General features: G+C 41.3%; 1 protein-coding gene across 1 annotated transcript in view; it reads left to right on the top strand.

The window, feature by feature from the left end:
- The window catches only part of otofa (otoferlin a), a 379,390-nt gene that overhangs the window by 130,361 nt on the left and 223,284 nt on the right, over nt 1-25,745 (top strand). The window contains exon 4 of the mRNA XM_063071051.1: nt 19,962-20,061. Coding sequence (XP_062927121.1) covers nt 19,962-20,061 — 100 coding nt within the window. The remainder of the gene's footprint in view (nt 1-19,961; nt 20,062-25,745) is intronic.

Genomic DNA, 25,745 nt, shown 5'->3' with positions numbered 1-25,745 from the left:
GCTTCAGCCTCACACTTCCCTTGGATTTTACTACCCTTTAGTCTTTCAGATAATACATTAACTGCAAGCAATTATTATTAACCTGTCTATTAAACTTTCTGCTTGAGGAAATAGGTTTTTCCTTTCCATAACCTTGAATAAATCATCAGTTCTCTCTGTTCCTTTGCACTTCACACATCTTGACAAGTTTTGTGTATTTCTGGGTTCCTTTGCCCAAAGGTGCTGCTTCATTCTTTCCTAGACCAAAGAATGGTTGTCCATTTTCTGCCCTCCTGATTTATCCATTGATACCTGTTTGCCATCTTTCTCGCTATCAAACACACAGCCATTTTGTATCTTCTGCCTATTTTCTAATCATCATTCCTAAAGCCTATATCATATATACAACAGAAAATGGTGACCCCCCCCCACATAACTCAGAATAAAAATACCTTTTCAATCACAGAAATACGCAGCGACAAACATTTATTTCTTCTCACCCACAAGCCAAAATTTTGATCCAATCTGGTTCTCTTTCTTGCAAACATTCTTGTGGGCTTTTATTTTTCTGATCAGAATATTATGTACAACTTGCCAGACACTTAGCTAAATCAGTGACTCAAACATAATAACCTCTTTGCTATTCTCCTTGTTACCAACATGAAATAGTCAACTTTATCAGATTATGTCTACCCTTAACTAATCCACAATGACTGTCTGCCTCTCAAAATCCATCGCCCAAACTGAGCTGGGTTTGATCTGCTGCCCACCTGCACTATCCTGGTCAGGTATAGAAAACCAAACAAGCTCTCTCCTCTGGGAGCTGAGTCCAAGGCAAGCTGAGGTGCCAGAGGCCCAAGACATGGCTGGAGCTACACCTCACCTCCAGTCAGAACTAATTGGCATTAGCAGAATTGTGTTGAAACCATTAAATATATATATATATATAATTTCAAAAGAAATGTAAATGAGTTGAATGTGTTAAAATACAAATAAGTATTACAATAAATTCCTATTTAAGTGGAGGAGAGGAATAAGCAATGCATTAATACCTCATTCAGCTGATCCTGAACATACCATGGCTTCCTAAAAACCCCGGACATACTTACCCACAAGGTACAGCTATTAATATCTGACACATGATATTTTACACTGCCCTCAATTTTTTTGCTTACCAATGGCTTTATTCAAATAATCTCATTCTCCCTCTATAGACAATGGTCCTGCAGTTGAGCCTTCTATTCTTCAGTTAATGTTTAAAAAAGAATTAATAGTTGAGGTAATTGAATCTTTTGGATTAATGTTGCATATTGTCAATACCTAACTGTATAATGTGACAAGCATAAGTTATCAATATTCTGTTGGCCTTCTCACCCCCTCTCTTCTCCTCCTCTGTCTTGCCCTGCCCATCACCTATTCTGGCTGCCCACCTCCTCCCTTTTATTCCATGGTCTATGTCCTCTCCAATCAGATTTTTTCTTTAGTTCCCCTCTTCCACATATTACATCCCAGCTTCTCACATCATCCCTCCTTCACCACCTTTCCCTCACCTAGACTCCCAGCTTGGTCCTCCCCCTTACCCACCACCTTATTCTGGGTTCAGCCCTCTTCCTTTCCAGTCCCGGTGCAGGGTCAAGAGTTTATTTTCGTACATAGATGTTTCTTGGCCTACTGCATTCCTCCGTTATTGAGTGTGTGTTGATTGGTTTGTTCATTTGGTTTCTCTGATCAAAACTGAGGGCTTTTATCTGACCCTCCCTCCCAGTGTCAATGAATGCAACAGACCTAAGGAGCCTACCTGTGCACACTGGTATTTTTCTGCAACATTAATCACAACAAACTGCATATTCAGTTATTCCTCATATCTCTCCATATTTCCAAATCAATTATTCTTAAGAATTTGCACATTCTAGTTCAACAATTTATTGTGCCAAAAAAAATCCCTGTTTAATTTACTCACTGAAATCAAATTTCTTCTTTCCTCTTCTACCCAATCTAAGTGAAGAAGGTACTCCCTCCTCTGACCTAAAAGCAAATGTACTGCAAATATTGCCGGACACCTGATACGAAATAGCAAGTTCAGGAAATACTCAAAAGGCCATGCAGTGGATGAACAGAGCAGGCCAGAATTTAAGTTTCAGGCCAGTGAAATGGGAAAAGTTAAAGATAAAGCAAGACGCAGAGAATTGTGGTTGAGAATGGCAGGGATGTAAAGGGTGGGGTTGAGGACTGTGCAGCAAGAACGCAATGCAAGGCTTGTGACAGGCTGGAGAACAGGAGTGGTTAACAAAAGATAGTGCTGGGAGGGGTGTGAGTAAAAGAAGGTGCATAGTATTTGAAATTACCAGAAGAGAAAAAAATTGTGAATGCTGGAATTGTGTGATACCAAGGCTGAAACTGCTGATAACCTTAATTGTTCATCTGCTAGTCAACTCAGCTTGTGGGTGAAATAGCAAAGTAATATGAATTCTGCATTAGATTTTTTTAATTTCCTGAGATATGCTCTAGAATGACAAACAAGCCCAGTTTATCAAGGACTTGAGGAGGAGAAAGATATTCAATGCAAAGTAGAAAAGACAGCATAGCTCCTGAATTAGTGAAAAGTCAGAGAATGAACCTTCAACAACAGTCCAAACAGAGCAATTTGAGAAGAAACAAGATAGCCACAAACAATGCTCCAGAGAGATAATGTAACTTGCTTAGAAGTTTAAAATACCAGACTTTGTCAAAAGCAGTGACAAGCATTTCATGAAAGTGCTTAACAACAGAGTTCCAAAAGGACAGAGCAGGAAATGCTAGAGAAACAATTAGGTAACTCAAGGAATCAGCAGAGCTTTGATGGGCTTAATAGCTGTATTCTTTCTTTGTATGATTCTATAATGCTATGAAATCATTATTGAATTCATTGCAAATTACTGCTGTTCAGGCGTTGTGTGATTTATTGAGTTGGTTTTGAACTGTCAAATAGCTGATAAGAAGCAATTTTATTGTCTCACTAGTCATTCACATCCTTCATTTCATGTTAGTTTTTGTCAGAAACAAAATGTACATCGATTAGTGGAAGATCACAACTCTGAACCTTATATAGGAGCAGGCAGAAATTTATTTTTTTATCTATAAATTTCTCAGATGTCCCATTATTTAAACACTTAGGACTGTGGTTTGTAATTGCTAATGAGATTCAGAGGAACTGAAAATAATAATTGTATGGAGTAAAATAAATCAATTCTGTAAATGAAAGGAGCAACATGATTAATTACAGGTGAATGGGACTAGACTAGCTAATTCAATCAAACTAACCCAGTTCAACACCATCAAATAATGCAACCCTAAAAGTTTACAAGCAAATGTAGAATAAATATTCCCCTAATCTCACCCTAAATATTCCAGGTTAAATAACATTCAAACCCTACAAATTTACCTTCCTTTTTGAAGTTGGAGTTCTTTTGTACTAAGGCTAGACTCTCTGGTTGTCTCTCTGATTGAAGGCCTGTGACTGGTGTGCTGGCTTGAACGCCTCTCTCCTAGTGACAGTAAGCAGGCAACACCGCAGCTTGAGACCGAGTCCTCACTGTGACCAAGGCCACACAGCTCCTCTGCCATCGGCCCCTGCTCTCAGCCAATAAATCAGTAAATCGAACTTGCAGCATTCCACATTAACAATGCCCAAAAGAGTCTGGCGATCTCAAGAAAAATGACGAAGATGATCACTCACCATTAGACTATACACTTCCTTCATCAAACAAAGAATGCTTAATCAACAACATATTTACAATATTACTCAATTATTAAATACGCAACACTCCTCCCTGCTTAGCTATAAACTCCAACTCATTATAGATGCATCTCAATTTAGATACATATACTATCTAATACAAAAACTATATAGAGAGACCCACAGCATTGTAAATTGTAAAATTGTCCCATTTAGCCTATAGATTTAATTGCTGTGGAGGTTTTCTTACTCTCGTGGGATTACGTCTTTCTTGCCAAGAGGAATCACTCTGCTTGGCCAGTGAGACTTGTGGCTGTGAAACAATCTCAGGTTTTTGGGGCCTTCTCTGAGGTAATAGTGTGGCACTTGGTCAAATGGTTAGGGCGTTGGATCTGAAGTTTGTGGGTTCGAACCTCGACCGAGGCAGCATGTGTATCCTTGAGCAAGGCACTTAACCACACAATGCTCCAGCCTACCCAGCTGAGAAGGGGTACCGGCAAAACTGCTGGGGGGTTAACCTTGCGATAGACTGGCATCCTATCCGGGGGGTGGGGGTGGGGGTGGGGGGAGTCTCATACTCTCAGTCACTTCGCGTCATGGAAACTGGGATAAGCACCGGCCTGATGGGCCACAAGGCTCATGACAGACCTGAATCTAATCTGTGGTAACAGAAGGAAGTGGTTCAGATAGCTCTGGACACCTTTCCTCTCCTTTTCTCAGGTTTTCTGTCTGAATTTACATCAATCCTTGCTTCTTTCTCTCTCTTGCCTTTCTCATGTTCCTTCTCCCTTTCATGCTTTTCTTTTTTTTTATTCTTATTCTTTCTCTCTATCTCTTCTTTTCAACTTCTTGTCTTTCTTTTTCTTGCCTTTGTATTTCTTCTTTCTAGGATGTGCATCTTGATCTTGGGAGGGTGCATTTAGTTGACTGAAGTATTCTCCTAATAATCCTTCTATTGCTCTCTTTACAATCTAATCTCTCCCCTTGGCTTCTCCCCCAATACATCATTCCACAAATTCTCTGTTTTCATAACTCCACTGACTCCTTTCTTTTTGGCCTTTCATTCATCCAGCTGGGCTTGATCTTTGCATCTACTTTTATAAGCTGCTTTTTCGTCTCCCAATTGAATTTCATGCAATAATCTTAATACACACAGAGTAGTTTTTGGTACTTTATACTCAAAAAAGCTGAATGTTTGCAATTTTCCTGAATCTCCTTGAACTCTCTTCCAACTTGAAATGAAGCCACTTTTTGCAAATAACTATCGAATTAACATATCAGAAGCTTTCTTAGATATGTTACCTACAAAAACTGTTGGAGTCAGACCACTGCTTTGTCACTTTTACCATTCCTCTGAGCAGCATAGTCCTTCCTTGGTCAGTATCCAATAGGCACCATATCTGTTTGCCCTTTTTTTGGGCAATGGTTCATGGTTTACAGCATGGCGACAGATGAAGCATCATCAATACCTTCCTTAATTCAGGTTCTGTTGACTTTATAGCTGAGGATGGATCTCCCATCAAGTTGTAGTTGTCTCAACCAGTCACACCCCCACCATCCTGGCTGTGCTGTTTTTACCACATACAAGTCCAATGTGGCTTACTGGTTGTTGTATTTCACTGATTTCACTGTAATGGATGTCATTCCCACAGGAGTTATCTTTTCTTCAGTATAAGTTCTTAATTGGGCATCTTCTGGCTTTGGTCCAGTAGCTTTGAAATGCCGTTATAACTCATTTTGTGGAATGGCTGAAACAGCCGGCCCAGTGTCCAATTCCGTTTTAATTAATCTGCCATTCACTTCAGGTGAAAGCCATAAGGCTCTTGTTAGTTTTCAAACGTGCGAAGTACATTCATTATCAAGGAATGTACAAATTGTTGTAAAGCTCAAGGTTTACACATTACAATTTCACATTGTAAATCTCAAGGTTACCGGTCCTGTGTCACACTCATCACTAACAAATTTTTCATCAACATCATGCAGATGAATACTCTTTTTGAAACTGCAACATGACTTTGTATCTTTTTCTCTTCCCTGTGCTGTCCAATTATTTTTGTCTGCCCAACTTGCTCTCTGTATGTTTCCATAAGACCATAAGGTATAGAAGCAGAATTAGGCTATTTGGCCCGTCGAGTATGCTCCACTATTTCATTACGGCTGATCCAATTTTCCACTCAGCACCAATCCACTTGCCTTCTTCCCGTATCCCTTCATGTCCTGACCAACCAAGAATCTATCAGCCTCTGCCTTAAATATGCATAAAGACTTGGCTTCCACAGCTGCCTGTGACAAAGAATTTCACTCTCCAGCTAAAGGAATGCTTCCTCATCTCTGTTCTAAAAGGATGCCCCTCTATCCTGAGGCTATGTCTTAGACTCCCTCACCAAAGGAAACATCCTGTCCACATCCACTCTATCAAGGCCTTTCACCATTCAATAGGTTTCCATGTGGTCACCCCTCATCTTTCTGAATTCTGGTGAATTCAGGCCCAGAACCATCATTTCTTCTAGCAAAGTGTATGACCATACACTTCCCAACACTGTATTCCATGTGCACTCTCCTAATGTCCAAGTCCTTCTGTAGTCTCTCTATTTCCTCAAAGCTACCTGCCCCTCCACCAATCTTCATTGACATATAATGTAAAAAGAATCGGTCCCAACACAGACCCCTGTGGAACACCACTAGTCACTGTCAGTCAGCCAGAAAAGGCTCACTTTATTCCCACTCTTTACCTCCTGCCAATCAGCCACTGTGATATCCATGCTAGAATCTTTCCTGTAATACCACGGGCTTGTAACTTGTTAAGCAGCCTCATGTGTGACACCTTGGCAAAGGCCTTTCCCACTTTCTTGACGCATTTTCTACAAATTTCTCCTTTAAATCTGTATTGGTCTGGTAACACAATTTGCTCGGCCAGGCTGCTTTATGTTCAGACATTGCAATTTGTTCACACTCACTTTCATTCCTGACTGCAATTCAATTGCATCTCTGCCTGCTGTTTCCAGTGATACAGCAATTTCAAATGCTCTTTTACATGTAAGCTGTGCTTCAATTAGGAGATGCCTTTGAATGCTTTCTTGCAAGATTCCACAAACTAAATGATCCCTCGGTGCATCACTAAGCACATTACTGAACTGACAATCTCTTTAATTCAGCTACATAGCCTGAAATGGACTTCCTTATAATTCCATTTATAAAACCTAAAGCTTTCTGCAATCAACAAAGATTTTGGTTCTAAATGTTTCTGCATTACTTTCACAATATTAACGAAGCTCATTTCAGCTGATCTGGTTGGAGCAGTCAAACTTCAAAGTAAACTTTTAAATCCAAAGCTCTCCCATCAAAATTAGCGCATGCTTCTCATCAGCTATTCCACATGCTTTAAAATACAACTTAATTTGCTCAGTATACGTGAGCCAGTTATCAGTGGAGCAATCAAACCTGTCAATCTCTCCAATATAGCCAGCTAATTCTGCTCTTTTTATAATTATTATCACTGTGCTCACTGATAATGAACATGTGGATTTGTTCGTCTGCCTTTTTTTAATTCAACCAAGTTTCTCCCCTTGCAAAAAACAAAGTGTGCTGCGCTACTTTTTTTTAACTCGACTGTTTCTCAGTGCATTTTTTTTAAACTCAAGCATCTCACTGCACTTCAACAGGTAGGGTATCGTCTCAGGTTCATTTTGAAAGCACCTCATCGCCACTGTTCTGTTTGTGCAATCAAAACCATTTTTAAAAAAAGACAAGGGAGCTGAGAGACATGAGTACGTTAGTTTCATTTTAAGCGAGGCATGTACTTATCATGTGGTAGCATCATGACATACGTAATTCACATATTTTTACATATATCCATAATTAATTATTTAAACAAACAAAGAATGCTTAATATTACTGAAATATTAAACACACAACACCTTGGATGTGACATCACAGGTAGGTAGAGTTGTAAAGAGAGCTTTTGGCACATTGGCCTTCATAAATTAAGGCATTGAGTACAGTGTTGGGATGTTATGTTGAAGTTGTATAAGATGTTGGTGAGGCTGAACTTAGAGCGTTTTGTGCAGTTCTGGGAACCAGCCCACAGGAAAGATATCAATAAGCTTGAAAGAATACAGAGAAAACTTACAAGGATGTTGCCAAGACATGAAGACCTGAATCACAGGAATAACTTTGCTCCCTAGAGTGTAAGAGAACAAAGGGAGATTTCATAGAGGTATACAAAATTATGAAGCGTATATAGGGTGAATAAGTGCAACTTTCTCACCTAGATTGGGTGAAACTAGAACTAGAGGTCATAGGTTAGGGTGAAAAGTGAAATATTTAAGTGGAATCTGAGATGGAACTTCACTCGGAGGGTGGGGTGAGTGTCAAATGAGCTGCCAGTGCAAGTCATGGATGGGGGCTTCAACTGTAACATTGAAGAGATGGATGAGAGGTAAATGGACAAGAGGTATAGAAGGCTAGGATCTGGGTGCAGATAGATAGGACTAGACAGAAAACTAGGACAGAACAGACCAGATGGACTGAACAGCCCTTTTCTCTGCCATAGTGCTCTATGACTCCATGAATTTAAATCAACCCAGAAGTTAAATCAAGTTTAAAGCAATAAGCTTGTTCTGTGAATGAAAGAGTGAAACCTTCCTTCAGGTCATCAAGTACAGTTGCTCAGATGGAGTAAATTTGAGCTACATTAAAAGAGCTTTCAAGTTGTATGTTCACAGTAACCAGGAGCTATGTCAAATCTCTATAAATTAAAGGAACACAGAAATTTAAAATGAAATTGTAACTGACTGCTTTTCATGTACAAAGCTGAGTGGCATACTAAATACCCAGTAGTGGATACAGGACAGCAAAGCCCTCTACACTATTAAGCACATCTCCAAGAAGCAATGACACAGGAAAACAGGCCATGCTCTCTTCTTACTGCTGCCATCAGGAAAGAGGCACAAGAGCCTTAAATCCCATATCACCAGGTACAGGAACTATTACTACACCTCACCATCAGGATCCTGGACCAGAGTGGATCAATTCACTCACCTCAACACTGAACTGATACTCCAACTGATGGACTCACTTTCAAGAGCTTTACAAAACATGTTCTCAATATTTTTTTTCATTTTTGTATCTGCACAATTTGCTGTCTTTTGCACATTAGTTGTTTGTCTTTGTTTAGGTGCAATTTTTCATTGGTTGTATTGTGTTCCTTTGAATTTACTGTCAATGCCTATGAGAAAAGGAGTATATTTACAGTATGTAGTGACATAAATGTTCTTTGTAATGAACTTTGAACTGCGGTAGCTCCTTCCACATGTACAAAAAATATGGGTTCAAATTCAAGCAACACACATAAAAGTTGCTGGTGAACGCAGCAGGCCAAGCAGCATCTCTAGGAAGAGGTGCAGTCGACATTTCAGGCCGAGACCCTTTGTCAGGACTAACTGAAGGAAGAGTGAGTAAGGGATTTGAAAGTTGGAGGGGGAGGGGGAGATCCAAAATGATAGGAGAAGACAGGAGAGGGAGGGATGGAGCCAAGAGCTGGACAGGTGATAGGCAAAAGGGATACGAGAGGATCATGGGACAGGAGGTCCGGGAAGAAAGACAAGCGGGGGGGGGGGGACCCAGAGGATGGGCAAGGGGTATATTCAGAGGGACAGAGGGAGAAAAAGGAGAGTGAGAGAAAGAATGTGTGTATAAAAATAAGTAACAGATGGGCTATGAGTGGGAGGTGGGGCATTAGCGGAAGTTAGAGAAGTCGATGTTCATGCCATCAGGTTGGAGGCTACCCAGACGGAATATAAGGTGTTGTTCCTCCAACCTGAGTGTGGCTTCATCTTTACAGTAGAGGAGGCCGTGGATAGACATGTCAGAATGGGAATGGGATGTGGAATTAAAATGTGTGGCCACTGGGAGATCCTGCTTTCTCTGGCGGACAGAGCGTAGGTGTTCAGCAAAGCGGTCTCCCAGTCTGCATCGGGTCTCGCCAATATATAAAAGGCCACATCGGGAGCACCGGACGCAGTATATCACCAGTTTGAACAGTTTGAGGTTCAAATTCAAGTTCATTGTCATTGAACTGTACTCACGTATACTGCCAAACGCAACACCGTTCCTTTGGAACTAGATGCATAACAGAATACGTATATCTCATGCACATAACACCAAGTAATATTACCACAAATAACTTAATAGATAATAAGGTGTATAAACGATACAAGTTAAAGGGTTCAAAAGTATAATGCTGCTGGCGTTTCATACATGGTGAGATCTGGGTAGTGGCAGAGAGGTCAGTAGTTCTATGGCCTGGGGTAAAATGCTATTTCCCATCCAAACAATTCTTGTCCTAATGTTATGTGACCTCCTGTCTGCTAGTAGGGGGATCAAAGAGATTGCTGAACAAATGGGAGGGATCACTGACAATGCTAAGAGTCCTGCATGTGCAGCGCTCCTGATAAATATCTCTAATGCCATTCGAGGCTTTACTGGAAGCTAGAAAATAGCTTACCTACTGTACTACATGATATTAGAATTCATTGCAATTGTAAATGTAAAAATTTTAATATCTCTGAGAACCACTTTCACCTGCTTTCATGATTGATAATGTGATATCTTTAAACTGAGGCTTGTGTGATTCTTTAAATCACTGCAGATTTCATTCCCTATTAAAGGATAAAAGTTATCATGCAAATGTCAAATTGGAGTAATTAAATTTGTTGTTTTTATACTTCTACTTCTGTTAGTTGAACCCTTTAGTTACATTTGCACTGTGGTTTTAATTCTGTGGCCATCACCTCAGGTTATCTCCAATCACTGTTGCAATATATTCATCTACCATGTAATTGGAATTGTTATGTGTTATACTTTTTATTTTGTGCAGAACAATAGACAAGCCATGTCTCATTATAAATGAATGTGTGTGTGACTAGTATATTTTTCCTCATAAAGTTTAAATATCTTGCTTTAACTGCCTGAGACACCACAGTAACATGAAGTGGAACAATTTCTCTTTCATTAGTGCTGATGGTGAAGAATAATGCAAAGTGAACAAACTACTCTTTCAGATCAAGTTCATTATTATCTAACAGAGTGGGGCTTAAAAATTGGAGATGTATAAGCTCTGTTACCATTAAAGGACTGACCACAATCATTTTCATTGTGAGTCAATTAACACAAAATTGTTGTGGAATTGCTCTATGAATTCATATAGTGTAGGTTCAGTGGGGGACAAGGAAGTATGAAATACAAGATTTCAGTAAGGCATTTGATTAGGTTCCTCATTCAGAAAGTAGTGTGGCATGGGATCCAAGGAGACCTTGCCTTGTGGATCCAGAATTGGCTTGCCCACAGAAGGCAAACAGTAGTTGTAGACAGGTCATATTCTGTGTGGAGGTCAGTGACCAGTAGTGTTCCACAGGGATTTGTTCTGAGACCCCTCCTCTTTGTGATTTTTATAAATGACCTGGAAGAGGAAGTAGAAGGGTGAGTAAGTAAATTTGCTGATGACACAAAGGTTGGAGTGTGGTGGATAGTGTGGAGGGCTGTCAGAGGTTACAGCGGGACATTGATAGGATGCAGCACTGGGCTGAGAAGTGGCAGATGGACTTCAACCCAGATAAGTGTGAAGTGGTTAGTTTTGGAAGGTCAAATTTGAAGACAGGATATAATATTAATGGTAAGACTCTTGGCAATGTGAAGGATCAGTGAGATCTTGGGGTCCATGTCCATAGGACAGTCAAAGCTTCAGAACAGGTAGACAGTGTTGTTAAGAAGGTCTTCATCAACCATGGGATTGAGTTCAAGAGCCATGAGGTAATGTTACAGTTATATAAGACCTTTGTTAGACCCCACTTGAAGTACCGTGTTCAGTTCTGGTCACCTCATTACATGAAGGATGTGGATACTATAGAGTGCAGAGGATATTTACAAGGATGTTGCCTGGATTGGAGAGCATCCCTCATGAAAATAGGTTGAGTGAACTTGGCCTTTTCTCCTTGGAGTGATTTAGGATGAAAGGTTACCTGATAGAGGTGTATAAGATGATGAGAGGCATTGATCGTGTGGATAGCCAGAGGCTTTTTCCCAGGGCTAAAATGGCTAACACAAGGGTGCATAGTTTTAAGGTGCTTGGAAGTAGATACAAGGGAGATGTCAGAGGTAAATTTTTCACACAGAGTTGTGGGTGTGTGGAATGCACTGCCAGTAACAGTGGTAAAGGCGGATAAAATAGGATATTTTTAGAGCCTCTTAGATAGGTACATGGAACTTAGAAAAACAGAGGGCTATGCACTAGGGAAATTTTAGGCAGTTTCTAGAGTAGGCTACATGGGCAACACAACCTTGTGGGCCAAAGGGCCTGTAATGTGCTGTAGATTTTGTATGTTCTATGTTCTATTTTTGTGAAGGGCAGATCGTATCTAACAAGCCTGATAGAGTTCTTTGAGGAAGTGACCAGGTATATAGATGAGGGTAGTGCAGTGGATGTGATCTATATGGATTTTAGTAAGGCATTTGACAAGGTTCCACACTTTTGGCTTATTCAGAAAGTCAGAAGGCATGAGATCCGGGGATGTTTGGACAGGTGGATTCAGAATTGGCTTGCCTGCAGAAAGCAAAGGTTCGTGGTGGAGGGAATACATTCAGATTGGAGGGTTGTGACTAGTGGTGTCCTACAAGGATTGGTTCTGGGACCTCTACTTTTCATGATTTTTATTAATGACCTGGATGTGGGAGTAGAAGGATGGGTTGGCAAGTTTGCAGACGACACAAAGGTTGGTGGTGTTGTAGATAGTGTAGAGGATTGTCGAAGATTGCAGAGAGACATTGATAGGATGCAGAAGTGTGCTGAGAAGTGGCAGATGGAGTTCAACCCGGAGAAGTGTGAGGTGGTACACTTTGGAAGAACAAACTCCAAGGCAGAGTAGAAAGTAAATGGCAGGATACTTGGTAGTGTGGAGAAGCAGAGAGATCCCAGGGTACATGTCCACAGATCCCTGAAAGTTGCCTCACAGGTGGATAGGGTAGTTAAGAAAGCTTATGGGGTGTTAGCTTTCATAAGTCGAGGGATAGAGTTTAAGAGTCGCGAGGTATTGATGCAGCTCTATAAAACTCTGGTTAGGCCACACTTGGAGTACTGTGTCCAGTTCTGGTCACCTCACTGTAGGAAGGATGTGGAAGCATTGGAAAGAGTACAGAGGAGATTTACCAGGATACTGCCTGGTTTAGGATTATGATCAGAGATTAAGGGAGCTAGGGCTTTACTCTTTGGAGAGAAAGAGGATGAGAGGAGACATAATAGAGGTATACAAGATATTAAGAGAAATAGATAGAGTGGATAGCCAGCACCTCTTCCCCAGAGCACCACAACTCAATATAAGAGGACATGGCTTTAAGGTAAGGGGTGGGAGTTTCAAGGGGGATATTAGAGGAAGGTTTTTACTTGGAGAGTGGTTGGTGCATGGAATGCACTGCCTGAGTCAGTGGTGGAGGCAGATACACTAGTGAAGTTTAAGAAACTACTAGACAGGTATATGGAGGAATTTAAGGTGGGGGGTTATATGGGAGTCAGGGTTTAAGGGTCGACTCAACATTATGGGCCGAAGGGCCTGTACTGTGCTGTACTATTCTATGTTCTAATTAGATCATTAATTAATTCATCCTGGAGGCAAGACTAGTCATAGGTTTAGGGTGAATATGTAAGGAGAATCTGAGGAGGTGCTTCTTCACTCGGGGTGGTGTGAGTATAGAACGAGCTGGCAATGAAAGTCATAGAGGGGAGGTTCAACTGTAACTTTTGAGAGAAGTTTGGATAGATGCATGGATGAGAGGTATGGACGGCTATGGTCCAGGTGCAGATAGATAGGACAAGACAAAAAAACCAGGCCAGCACAGATTAGATGGGCTGAACAGCTCATTTTTCTGCCATATTGCACTATGGTATCATGAGTCTAGACCTGGAATTTAAGTAAAGCACAAAGGAAAAGTACATTCTGTGAATGAAAGCAGGATGCAGTCCTTCAGTTCATGTTTTCTACATAATCCTTCAGATTATGTTTTTGTCAAATGGAATAAATTTGAGCTATGTTGAAAAAAAAATCAAGTTATCTGTTCACAATAACCAGGAGCTATGTCAAATCTCCTTAAATTTAACATTTAATGGACCACATTGCGGGTAGGGCTAACAAAAGAAATGTTTTATTAAGTAAATCTTACAAAAAACAATGACAGAAACTTGAGATGCATTCCATCCAGTTTGTACTATGCTCTTTAATCCTGGGGTCATCATCTTGTGATGCAAACAAGCAGAGACTCCGTTCTTATATCAACATTTCCCAGGGCTGAAATGGCTAACACAAGGATGCATAGTTTTAAGGTGCTTGGAAGTAGGTACAAGGGAGATGTTAGATTTCTTGAAATCAATTTTGGGTTTAAGGTTCCTCTGCAAAATTTTGTTTGATCTCATGAGAAGAGTTAGCTTCTAGATCCTGTTAATATTGTGTGTGTGCCTACCTTGCAAATGGCTTGCAGAAATTTTTTACTCAGAATACTTAGCATACTGTGAGCATCTGGACTGAAAATATTATTCACCTGAGAGGTCATATTAATGAGACTGGGTAGTGTTCCAGCTCCAACACACTTGCACTGACCAGCTTTGACCAGCAGCCATCCGGACATTGAAAGTTTGGAGAGGAGGGGACTTCAGTCAGGGGGGAGGGTGGGGAATGACCTAACAGAGGGAAATCTCAATCGGCACGTCTCTGGCACTGAGTCTGCCTTTGTGACTTAGGAGAGAATGAAGAAGAAGAGGCACACTGTGCTAGTAATGGATTCATTAGTTAGAGGAATGGACAGAAGGCTTTCTGGGTGAGAACAAGATTCTCAGATGGTGTGTTGCCTCCCAGGTGCCAGGGACCGTTATATCTCAGATCGAGTCCTTAGTATTCTTAAGTGTGAGGGTGAACAGCCAGAGGTCGTGGTCCATGTAGGTACCAATGAAATGGGTAGGCGAGTGACAAGGTTCTGCATAAGGAGTTCAGGGAGTTAGGTGCTAATTAAAGGGCAGGGCCTCTAGGGTTGTGATCCCAGGATTGCTACCCATGCCATGTGTTAGTGAGGCTCTCATTGACTTCTCTAACTTCTGCTAACGCCCCACCTCCCCCTCGTACTCCATCCGTTATTTATTTATATGCACACATTCCTTCTCTCTCTCTCCTTTTTCTCCCTCTGTCCCTCTGACTATACCCCTTGCCCATCCTCTGGGTTTCCCCCCCCTCCCCCTTTTCCTTCTCCCTGGGCCTCCTGTCCCATGATCCTATCATATCCCTTTTGCCAATCACCTGCCCAGCTCTTGGCTCCATCCCTCCCCCTCCTGTCTTCTCCTATCATTTTGGATCTCCCCCTCCTCCCCCCACTTTCAAATCTCTTACTGGCTCTTCCTTCATTTAGTTCTGACGCAGGGTCTCGGCCCAAAACGTCGACTGTACCTCTTCCTAGAGATGCTGCCTGACCTGTTGTGTTCACCAGCAACTTTGAATCATCTATGGAAAACAGTTCTGGGCCAAGACCCTACATCAGGATAATGCTGACTGTTTACTCTTTTCCATAGAGAAAATCTGCAGATGCTGGAAATCCAAGCAACACACACAAAATGCCGGAGAAGCTCAGCAGGCCGGCTTTTGGGACACATTAGGGAGATGGATTTTAGAAACTCTGAGGGAGGGAGGCATTAGGTTGATCTTGGAATAGGTTAAAATGTCAGCAAAACATCATTGCTCGAAGCACCTGTAATGTACTGCATCAAATTCACATGCAACCAGAAATTTTAATTTTTGTATTTATTTACTGTTTTTCACATTTTTGAGAAGTGGTTTATGAATTCTGTAAAAGCAAGCTTCTGTTAGCTGGTTCTACGCCTGTGCAGTAGATATTCTGATATTCACATAGTCTGAGCAACAAACTATTTACTTCCAACGTTGGAAGAAAGGACTAACCTCTACAAACTGCAAAACATTCACAGCTAATGACAGATGAAATATCATTCCTTGTTTCCACAGGGGAGCAATTGGCTGGAGAGTAAGGAACATATCATTAATAAGGTTGTCCATTTTAAGCAGTATAAAAATAGAAGAAGAATTAAGAGAGTAATGTTTATTACAAATATAATTATGTGAGACTATTTTTCACTGAATTTATATTCTGATGCTCGGGTCCCTTCTTGTGGGAGGCTATTAGTGCTTGAGTCAGACTTAGCCAGGGCTAGTTGACATTGTGTTTTTCTGTGCTCAGCAAATTTGATGTGCATCCTTTTCACCTTTTCCTATTACTTCTGTTTCCATCAGTGCCTATGCTTCACTTCCATATCAAGTCCAACTCTTGACTCAGGTGATAAAAATAGGGCAGAGATTCACTGGAGATCATTTTTGCCACATAGGCTAAAGCGATACAGGTTGCATAACATTAATTTAGTATGCTTTGCCACCATACTGCTGAGCTGAAAGAAGAAATTTCTGCAGGACACTATTACCCATTGAAAACCATGAATGAATATGTACACTTGGTTACATCAGATGCCCGTGATACATTTCTATATATTTTTCTTCTAATTTTAATTAAATCTGGCTAATAAGATATAAAAAGAATGTAAAAGGAATTTCAAAGGGATGCCTTGTTTTGAATAATGAAATTTATTTCTAGTCTATGCTGCTGTAAAAAGATTGTTTGAATGTATGGCTTGGATTCTAATTCCTCGTTATTTTGTTCCCTGCCAGTTAACATCACATCACAATGCACATTCAATAATGTCTTGGATAGAAACCTAAAATTTCCTCTTCATGTTGCTCTACCTAAAATTTTGGGATTAGACTGAATCAAGCATTGATTATTACTGCTTTCCCTATTTACAGATTCAGTAAAACTACTTACACATGGTAAAGTATGTAACTATTCATTTCATTAGTAGCTAACTATCAATAGTTTTAAAAGTGGGTACCTGAGTGTCAATGGATGCAATAAGATCTTGTTTAATTTGGCTGTTAATCTTAAGAAAACTTTTTTTAAAATACCTTACAGTACTATTCCATACTGAAGGAAATTAATTTAAAACTATATTGATTTGACCTTAAACTTTTCATTCAATTAAAAATAGAAATATGTAAATATATTTTATGTTCAAAGGGACTTCTTAGAGGAAAATAATCTGGAGGGTATGTGAATGTTAGTCTTAGTCTACTCAAATGCTGGTCCTTAATTTGGTCAGTAGAGTACAACTGTCTTCCATCATCCCTAGATCATAAATCCAATAAATAGTCCATAAAGGAAATATATAGATTTTACTTTTATATTTATTGAAAATAGCATTACATTTTTCAAATGCAGAATTTACATCAGAAATTCAATATAGTCAGAGATATTTCTCTAACTTAAATGTATCAAGGATAAAAATCTTATTCAGTCTGATAAAGGCAGAACTTATTACTCAGTGAACAGTGCCAATAAAAGGTATTCACCCCTCCCCCCCAAGAAGTTTTCATGTTTTATTGTTTAACAACATTGAATCATAGTGGATTTAATTTGGCTTTTTTGATACTGATAACAGAAAGAGACTTTTTCATGTCAAAGTGAAAACAGATCTCTAGAAGGTGATCTAAATTAATTATAAATATAAAACACAAAATAATTGATTGCATAAGTATTCATCCCCTTTAAGATGACATGCCAAATTATCACTGGTGCAGCCAATTGGTCTGGGAAGTCACATAAGTAGCGATCTGTTTTTGGAAACCTATGTGCAGGCAAGGTGTTTCAATCAATTGTAGTAAAAATACACCTGTTTCTGGAAGGTCTAACAGCTGGTGCGTCAGGATCCTGGCAAAAACTACACCATGAATGCAAACAACTCTGTGAAAAGGCCCTTGAAAAGCACAAGTCAGGAGATGGATACAAGAACATTTCCAAGTCACTAAATATCCCTTGAAGTACGGTTAAGTCAGTCATCAAGAAATGGAAAGAATATGACACAGCTCTAAATCTGTCTAGAGCAGACAGTCCTCAGAAACTGAGTGGTCATGCAAGAGAGGGACCTATGACAACTGTAGAGGAGCTACAAGCTTCAATAGTTGAGATGGGAGAGACTGCACGTACAACTGTTGCCTGGGTGACTCACCAGTTGCAGCTTTATGGGAAGGTGGAAAAAAGAAAGCCACTGTTGCGAACAAAACTCACATGAAATCCCGGCTAGAGTTTAACAGAATGTATTTGGGAGACTCTGAAGTCAGCTGGAAGAAAGTTCCATGGTCTGATGAAACCAAAATTGAGCTTTTTGGCCATCAGACTAAATGCCATGTTTGGCATAAACCAAACACCACACATAGTAAAAAAAACACACCATTCCTGCCATGAAGCATGGTGGTGGCTGCATCATGCTGTGGGGATGCTTCACTGCAACAGGCCCTGGAAGGCTTGTGAATGTAAATTAATGCAGCAAAATACAGTGAAATCCTGGACAAAAGCCTGAGGCAGTCTGCAAGAGAACTGCAACTTGGGAGATTTGTTTTCCAGCAAAACAATGACCCCAAGCATAAAGCCAAAGCTACACGAGCAAGTCAATGACCTGTAGCATCCAAGTCAGAATACAGACCTCCATCCAATTGGGAATTTGTGGCTGGGCTTGCAAAAGGCTGTTCACTCATGATCCCCATGCAATCTGACAGAGTTTGAGAAGTTTTGTAAAGAAGAATGGGGAAAAATTGCAGTGTCCAAATGTGCAATGCTGATAGAGACCTATTCACACAGACTCAAGCCAAATTAAATCCATTATGATTCAATGTTGTAAAACAATAAAACATGAAAACCTGTAGAAACTTGTTTGTGCATCTATTTTAAAAAGCAAATGACAAACCCGATCCTCAGTTATAAATGATTGAGTACTTGGTGTTATGGTGACTCAGTTACAGGACAAAGGCTTGAATCTCACCATGGAAACTTGGCACTTCAGGCAAAGAGGAAAGTTATGTTTTTATAGAATTGGCTTAAAACACAACTTGGTTCATTAATATCCTTTGATGGAAATTCACCATCATTCCTCAGTCTGACCTTGCATTCCAGGAATTATTAAGTTAAAATAAACAAGCAAACAAGGTAAAGAGAACAAAGCAGCAAAGAAAGCAGAATATAAATAGATGGGAATTGGAAACAGTGATTAAAATCGTGCATAGAAGAAGTCTTAAACATCAGTTTCTTCCATTAAAGAGACCAATAATTGCAACATAATGTACAAACCAAAATAGAAGTTCATATAAAAATCTTTAAATGTGTTTGGAGTGACCTGATAATCCTCACTTCATCCATTTGATTAACTTGCAGATCTCACAGAGATAAATAAATACATGCAACAAGCTAAATATAAAATGAATGACGTTATATTTTCATTTTTAGTGAATAAGATAAGTAGTTCTTTCTACAAGTATGGGTTTACATCAGAGGTAATTTAAATGTTTGAAGGAAAATGTTTGACTAGGCCACACTGGCACAAACTGTTTGAATAGATTTGCAAATGAGTAGAAAGAAGTTGTCAAAACTTTTCACCAAACTCCACGAGGAATTCAGCAATGTTGTGCATTCATGGCATTACACATGAGAAGCTGCGAGCAAATTTTGAACTTCAAATGCCCTGGGGCAGCCTGAAGGCTCAAATAGTAGAGTTGTCACTTCTGAGTTCCAGGTGCTGAGTTCAGTCCTGCTGTCAGTGTGGAGTTTCCACAATGTCTAGTGACCTTTGGGTTTTCTCCAGCTGCTCCCATTTCCTTCTACATCCCAAATTCCCAAGGGTTGGTAGGTTGACTGACCACTGCATATTACCTCTACTTTGTCAATGAATGGTGAAGTCTGGAAGGAGTTGATGAGATTGTGCAGGGAATAAAATGGTTTGGGGATAGAATTCTATAAATCAGGGGTTCCCAACCTGGGGTTCACAGATCCCTTTAATGGTAGGGGTCATTGGCATAAAAAGGGTTGGGAACCCCTGCCATAAATGGTGCTTGATGGTTGGTGCAAACTCAGTGGGCTAAGGTTCCATGCTGATATCTCTCTGTGTAATTTTTACCTTGCTTAATGTAGTTATTGTCAGTTTTTTCTCAATAGTTCTGTACAGCAAACTATAAGTTGACTTATTTTTGGAAATATGTGATGACTGCATGATATAATCTGCACTTATTCCTTGCTACTACTTGGAATGGATTCAGGGAAAACTGATGTTTCCTTTAATTATTTGCAGGCTAATTGGGACATTTGGGATGGTGTTACAAAAAGTGGTGGAGGAAGGGCAACTGGAGGTGTCAGACACGTTAATAGATGACAACAATACCTCCATCAGAGTAAGTTTCTAGACATTTTTCTCCTTTCTCGATACTTTTCTCTCATCTTGTCTCACCCAATGTTTCAGTAGTGCAAACAGAATGAAAACTAGTTTCCAATGAAGTGACTTGGTAATCTAGCTGAGATGATTTGTTGGAACTTTTGGCAGACGGAAGTCTGTCCATGGCCTGCTTTACTGCCATGATCAAACCACGCTCAGGTTCTGTGTGGGTAGCCTCCAACCAGATAGCACAAACATTGACTTATCTGACTTCCAGTAATTTATCACCCTTACTCCTTCACTCTTTTTCCATTCCCCTATCTGTTTCTCCTCTCACCATCTCTCTTCCCTTCACCTGCCCAACATCTCCCTCTGGTTCCCTTCCTCCTTTCCTCTCTTCCATTGCCCACTGTCCTCTCCTATCAGATACCATCTCATTAGCATTTTACTTCTTCTAACAATATCTTCCCAGTTTCTTACTTCAATACCCCTCCCCCACTCACGCACCATTCTCCTCAGCTGGTTTCGTCTATCACCAGCCAACTTCTACTGCCTCCTGTCCTCCCTCCTCCTTATTTTGGTTCTCCCCTTACTTTCTGGTGCAGACAGAAGGTCTCAGCCTGGAACGCCGACTGCTCATTCCCCTTCATAGATGCTGGCTGACTTATTCAGCCCCTCCAGCATTTTGTCTGTGTGTTGCTCTGGATTTCCAGCATCTGTGGAATCTCTTGTCTTTATAAATAAAATATTCACTGCTTTCTACCCCCACAATAATCTTGTCCTCCTTCCAGCCACTCTCATCCCATCTTTATTGATTTTAGGTTTGCAGTGAATCAGGGACCATGGTCAAATAAAAGATCATGAAAAAATATATTAAAAGATTAATTTTAATTGTTTCTAAACACCACTCTCATTATCCAGGCCTCCATGTCTTCAAAGCCTTGCTCTTCAATTCATAAAAGCTCTCTTCTACTTTCTAGTTCACAGTCCCCAAGGCATATACCAGCTCTTTTCTGCTGTAGCCTCTGTTTGAAATTTGCAATCTTGTTGTAGCATGACTAACAATATGCTGCTGCACTGTCAGCTATTCTCACTGCAATGCAAAGGGGCCAAATCATACTCTATCTAGCATGCTTCCTGGACACATTGCTTTCAAAGTTCCCTGCCAGATCCCCCTCTTCAACCCCCCTCTTCAGCCCCCCTCTTCAACCCCCCTCTCAACTCCCTCTCCCCAACCCCCTCTCTCCGCACTGCTCCCTTCTCCCCCCTCCCTCCCACCCCTCTCTCCCTCACACATAGTTAGCACAACTATCTTTGAAGGCACTCTCAGCCCCTCTCAGCCCTCCCCCCACCTACCCCTTCCTCCCTGCCCCCTCCTCCCTCTCCCCTTACCCACTCCCCATCTCTTCTTCACTCTGCTCTCTCCCTCTCTATCCCCCCTACCCCCCTCTACCCACCTTTACCTCACCTTACCCCTTACCCCCCACAACACCACTCTAACCGCTCTCCCCTTCCCTCCCTTTTGCCCCCTCCACCCTGACATCCACCAGTCACTCCTGCCCCCCTCCTCCCCCCTCCCCCCCACACATAGTTGCCACAACTGTCTTTGAAGGCCCTCCCCCTCCCCTCCCCCTTTACCCCCTACTCCCCTCTCCCCCTTCTCTCCCTCTCTCTCCCCTCTCTCCCCCTCTCTCCCCCTCTCTCCCCCTCTCTCCCCCTCTCTCCCCCTCTCCCCCCCTCTCTCCCCCTCTCTCCCCCTCTCCCCCTCTCCCCCCTCTCTCCCCCTCTCCCCCCCTCCCCCCCCCCCCCTCCCCCCCCCCCCCTCCCCCTCTCCCCTCTCCCCCTCTCCCCCCTCTCCCCCTCTCCCCCTCTCCCCCTCTCCCCCTCTCCCCCTCTCCCCCCTCTCCCCCTCCCCTTCCCCTTTATCCCCTTACCCCATCTATCCCATCACCCCCTCCCCCTCTCCCCCCTTCTTCCCCCATCCCTCTCCACCCCACTTACCCCAAACCCACGTGTTCTAATCATGTTAATCACCTTCCAGTATGGGACTTTGTCAAACATCTTCTGAAATTCAAATATGCCCAATCTAGTTCCAGTTCAAGTTTAATTGTCATTCAACTATATACATGTATATACAGCCAAACAAACCAACATTCCTCCAGGGCTAAATGCAAAACACTTTACCAACAGTCACACACAGCACACAACACATAGCACAAATGATTACAGCAGCAGATAAAAATACAGTCATAGAAATATAGTATTAGCAGAAGGAGTGGCATGGCTTGTGGAATGATGGTGTATGGAATTTTGTCCCGGAGCCACATTTCTGCAAGATGAAGGATGCAGCAGTTCCTCATCTGGTCCTAATACAGCTTGTTTTCCACCGGGTGAACACTGGAGAGCAGCACCATCGGGAGGGGCTAGCCCCGAACCCAGCATGGATCCCTGCATGCCCACAGAGACCTCTGCTCTCTCCCATGCCATTTCCAGCATCTCCTGTCCAACCCAGCATGGGTCCCTGCATGCCCGCAGAGACCTCTGCTCTCTCCCACACCATTTCCAGCATCTCCTGTCCAACCCGGCATGGGTCCCTGTATGCCCACAGAAACCTCTGCTCTCCCCCACACCACTTCCAGCATCTCCTGTCCTGAGCGAGTGCAATGGGCGACAGTGTGGCATGAGGTCATTGTCTGCCATCCACAGGTTCCTCTGAGTCACATCTTTAAAGAACTTCAGAAAATTATCCTAATATGATTTTCCTTTCATAAATCAATGTTAGCTCCACCAGTGCTGTTATACTGTCTGCTATTACATCATTATAAATTTCAGCATTTTCCCTACCAGCGACATTGGGCTAAGAACTTAGTGTTTTCCTGACTTCACTCTCCTTAAATTCCTAAATAGAATTTTTCAAATGCAACTCTTCAATCTACAGGAATAATTCCAGAAGCTTTGCCACTTATTTATCATTTGGAGGAGGATAAATCAAGTGTACACTATATCTAAAGCCATGTCTTCTAAAATTCTGAGATGTAAGTCATTGGTTCTTAGAATTAGTCAGCTTTCAAACTCACCAGCTTTTCTAGGACTGCTTTATATACAATTAGTATTTCCTTTGGTTTCTCTCTTTCATAAGACCATTAGTTCTCTCATCCATCTGACAAATTTTATGTGTATTACTCCAAAATGACATAGAGAGTTATGGTCAAATTCCTTTACCATTTCCTTATTTTCTAAATATAACTTTTGCTGATCTTCCATTAGCCACAGATATTTTACTTTTTCTCTTAGTTATTTGTGCCCAAATTAATGTTTTTACAACCTATATATTATTTCTTTAATAGTAATTATTAATTTGTCAATGAAGTTGTCACATTTTTTTCAGGCTTGCATTTCTTGGTCCTTTTTCACCTTAAGAGTGTCTGTTTTAGTCTAGTCACAAAGATCTGTGGCCAGATCTTTGAAGCTGGTTAAATAGAATTTGGGCTTTGACAGGAGAATAGCCAGGAGAATAACGCCGATGTTGTTTTGTTTGTTGTGACTATGGTTTATGAGAATTTAAAATAGACTGTATTTGTAATAACAACCCTGTGTTTTAAAGTGCCCATATATATCTTGGACCGGAGTCGGTGGTGAAGAAGGCAAATGCAATGCTGGCATTCATTTCTAGAGGTATAGAGTATATGAGCAGGGATGTGACGTTGAGGCTCTATAAGGCACTCGTGAGACCACACTTGGAGTATTGTGTGCAGTTTTGGGCTCCTTATTTAGAAAGGATATACTGACATTGGAGAGGGTTCAGAGAAGATTCACGAGAATGATTCCAGGAATGAAAGGGCTATCAAATGAGGAACTGGGCTGAGAAGTGGCAGATGGAGTTCAACCCAGATAAATGTGAGGTGGTTCATTTTGGTAGGGCAAATATGGCAGAATATAGTATTAATGGTACAACTGTATTAATAGTACAACTCTTGGCAGTGTGGAGAATCAGAGGGATCTTGGGGTCCGAGTCCATAGGACACTCAAAACTGCTGCGCAGGTTGACTCTGTGGTTAAGAAGGCGTATGGTGCATTGGCCTTCATCAATCGTGGGATTGAGTTTAAGAGCTGAGAGGTAATGTTAAGAGTTGAGAGGTAATGTCGCAGCTATATAGGACCTGGTCAGACCCCACTTGGAGTACTGTGCTCAGTTCTGGTCGCCTCACTACAGGAAGGACGTGGAAACGATAGAAAGGGTGCAGAGGAGATTTACAAGGATGTTGCCTGGATTGGGTAGCATACCTCATGAGAATAGGTTGAGTGAACTCAGCCTTTTCTCCTTGGAGCGACGGAGGATGAGAGGTGACCTGATAGAGGTGTACAAGATGATGAGAGGCATTGATCACGTGGATAGTCAGAGGCTTTTCCCCAGAGCTGAAATGGCTAACACGAGAAGGCACAGTTTTAAGACGTTTGGAAGTAGGTACAGAGGAAATGTCAGGGGTAAGTTTTTTACGCAGAGAGTGGTGAGTGCGTGGAATGAGCTGCCAGCAACTTCGGTGGAGGTGGATATGATAGGGTCTTTTAAGAGACTCCTGGATAGGTACATGGAGCTTAGAAAAATAGAGGGCTATGGATAACCCTAGGTAATTTCTAAGGTAGGGACATGTTCGGCACAACTTTGTGGACTGAAGGGCCTGTATTGTGCTTTAGATTTTCTATGTTTCTATGCATCTAGGCCTTTCAATATTCGATAGGTTTCAGTGAGATCCACCTTCATTCCTCTGAACTCCAGCAAGTACATACCCAGAGTCATCAAATGCTCTTCATATGGTAACCCTTTCATTCCCGGAATCATTTTCATGAATCTCTTTTAAACCCTCTCCAATGTTAGCACTCCCCTTCTTAGCTAAGGGGTCCAAAAGTGCTCACAATACTCCAAATGAGGCCTCACCAGTGCCTTATAAAGCCTCAGCATCACCTCCTTCTTATATTCTAGTCTTCTCGAAATGAATGCTAACATTGCATTTGCCTTCCTCACCACTGACTCAACCTGCAAGTTAACCTTTAGGGAACCCTGCATGAGGACACCTAAGTCCTTTTGCACCTGGGATTTTTAAAATTTTCTCCCTGTGTAGAAAATAGTCTATGCTTTTCTTCCTTACAAAATGCATGACCATACACTTCCCAATACTGTATTTCATCTGCCATCTCTTTGTCCACTCTTCTAATCTCTCTAAGTCCTTCTGCAGCCTCCTTGATTCCTCAACACTACCTGCCCCTTCACCTATCTTCATATCATCATTAAGGAACCCAGGACATGTCCCCTTCTCATTGCTTCCATCAAGAAGGAGATGAAGTTTTAAGAACAGCTTCTTCGCCTGCACCATCAGATTTCTGAATGGACAGTGAACCCATGTATAATACCTGACTTTTTTTCTTTTTTGCTCTCCTTGTGGACTACTGGTTAATGTATTTATACCTGTAATTTATAGTTTTTATTATTATATATTGCATTTTACTGCTGCGGCAAAATACAGCAGACTGGGAGATCACTTTGTCAAGCACCCTTCTTCCATCTGGCATAGCAGTCAGTGGCCAGCCATTTTGACTCAACTTCCTATTCCTACATTGTACACAGCTGCCAAATTGAAGTGAAATGCAAATTAGAGGAACAGCACATCATATTCTGTTTGCTAGCCTCCAATCCGTTGACACCAA

This window comes from Mobula hypostoma, chromosome 2, assembly GCF_963921235.1.
Source record: "Mobula hypostoma chromosome 2, sMobHyp1.1, whole genome shotgun sequence".
Taxonomy (NCBI): Eukaryota; Metazoa; Chordata; class Chondrichthyes; order Myliobatiformes; family Myliobatidae; genus Mobula; species Mobula hypostoma.
The sequence above is the reverse complement of the archived record's forward strand: the minus strand, read 5'-3'. Positions and strand labels throughout refer to the sequence as shown.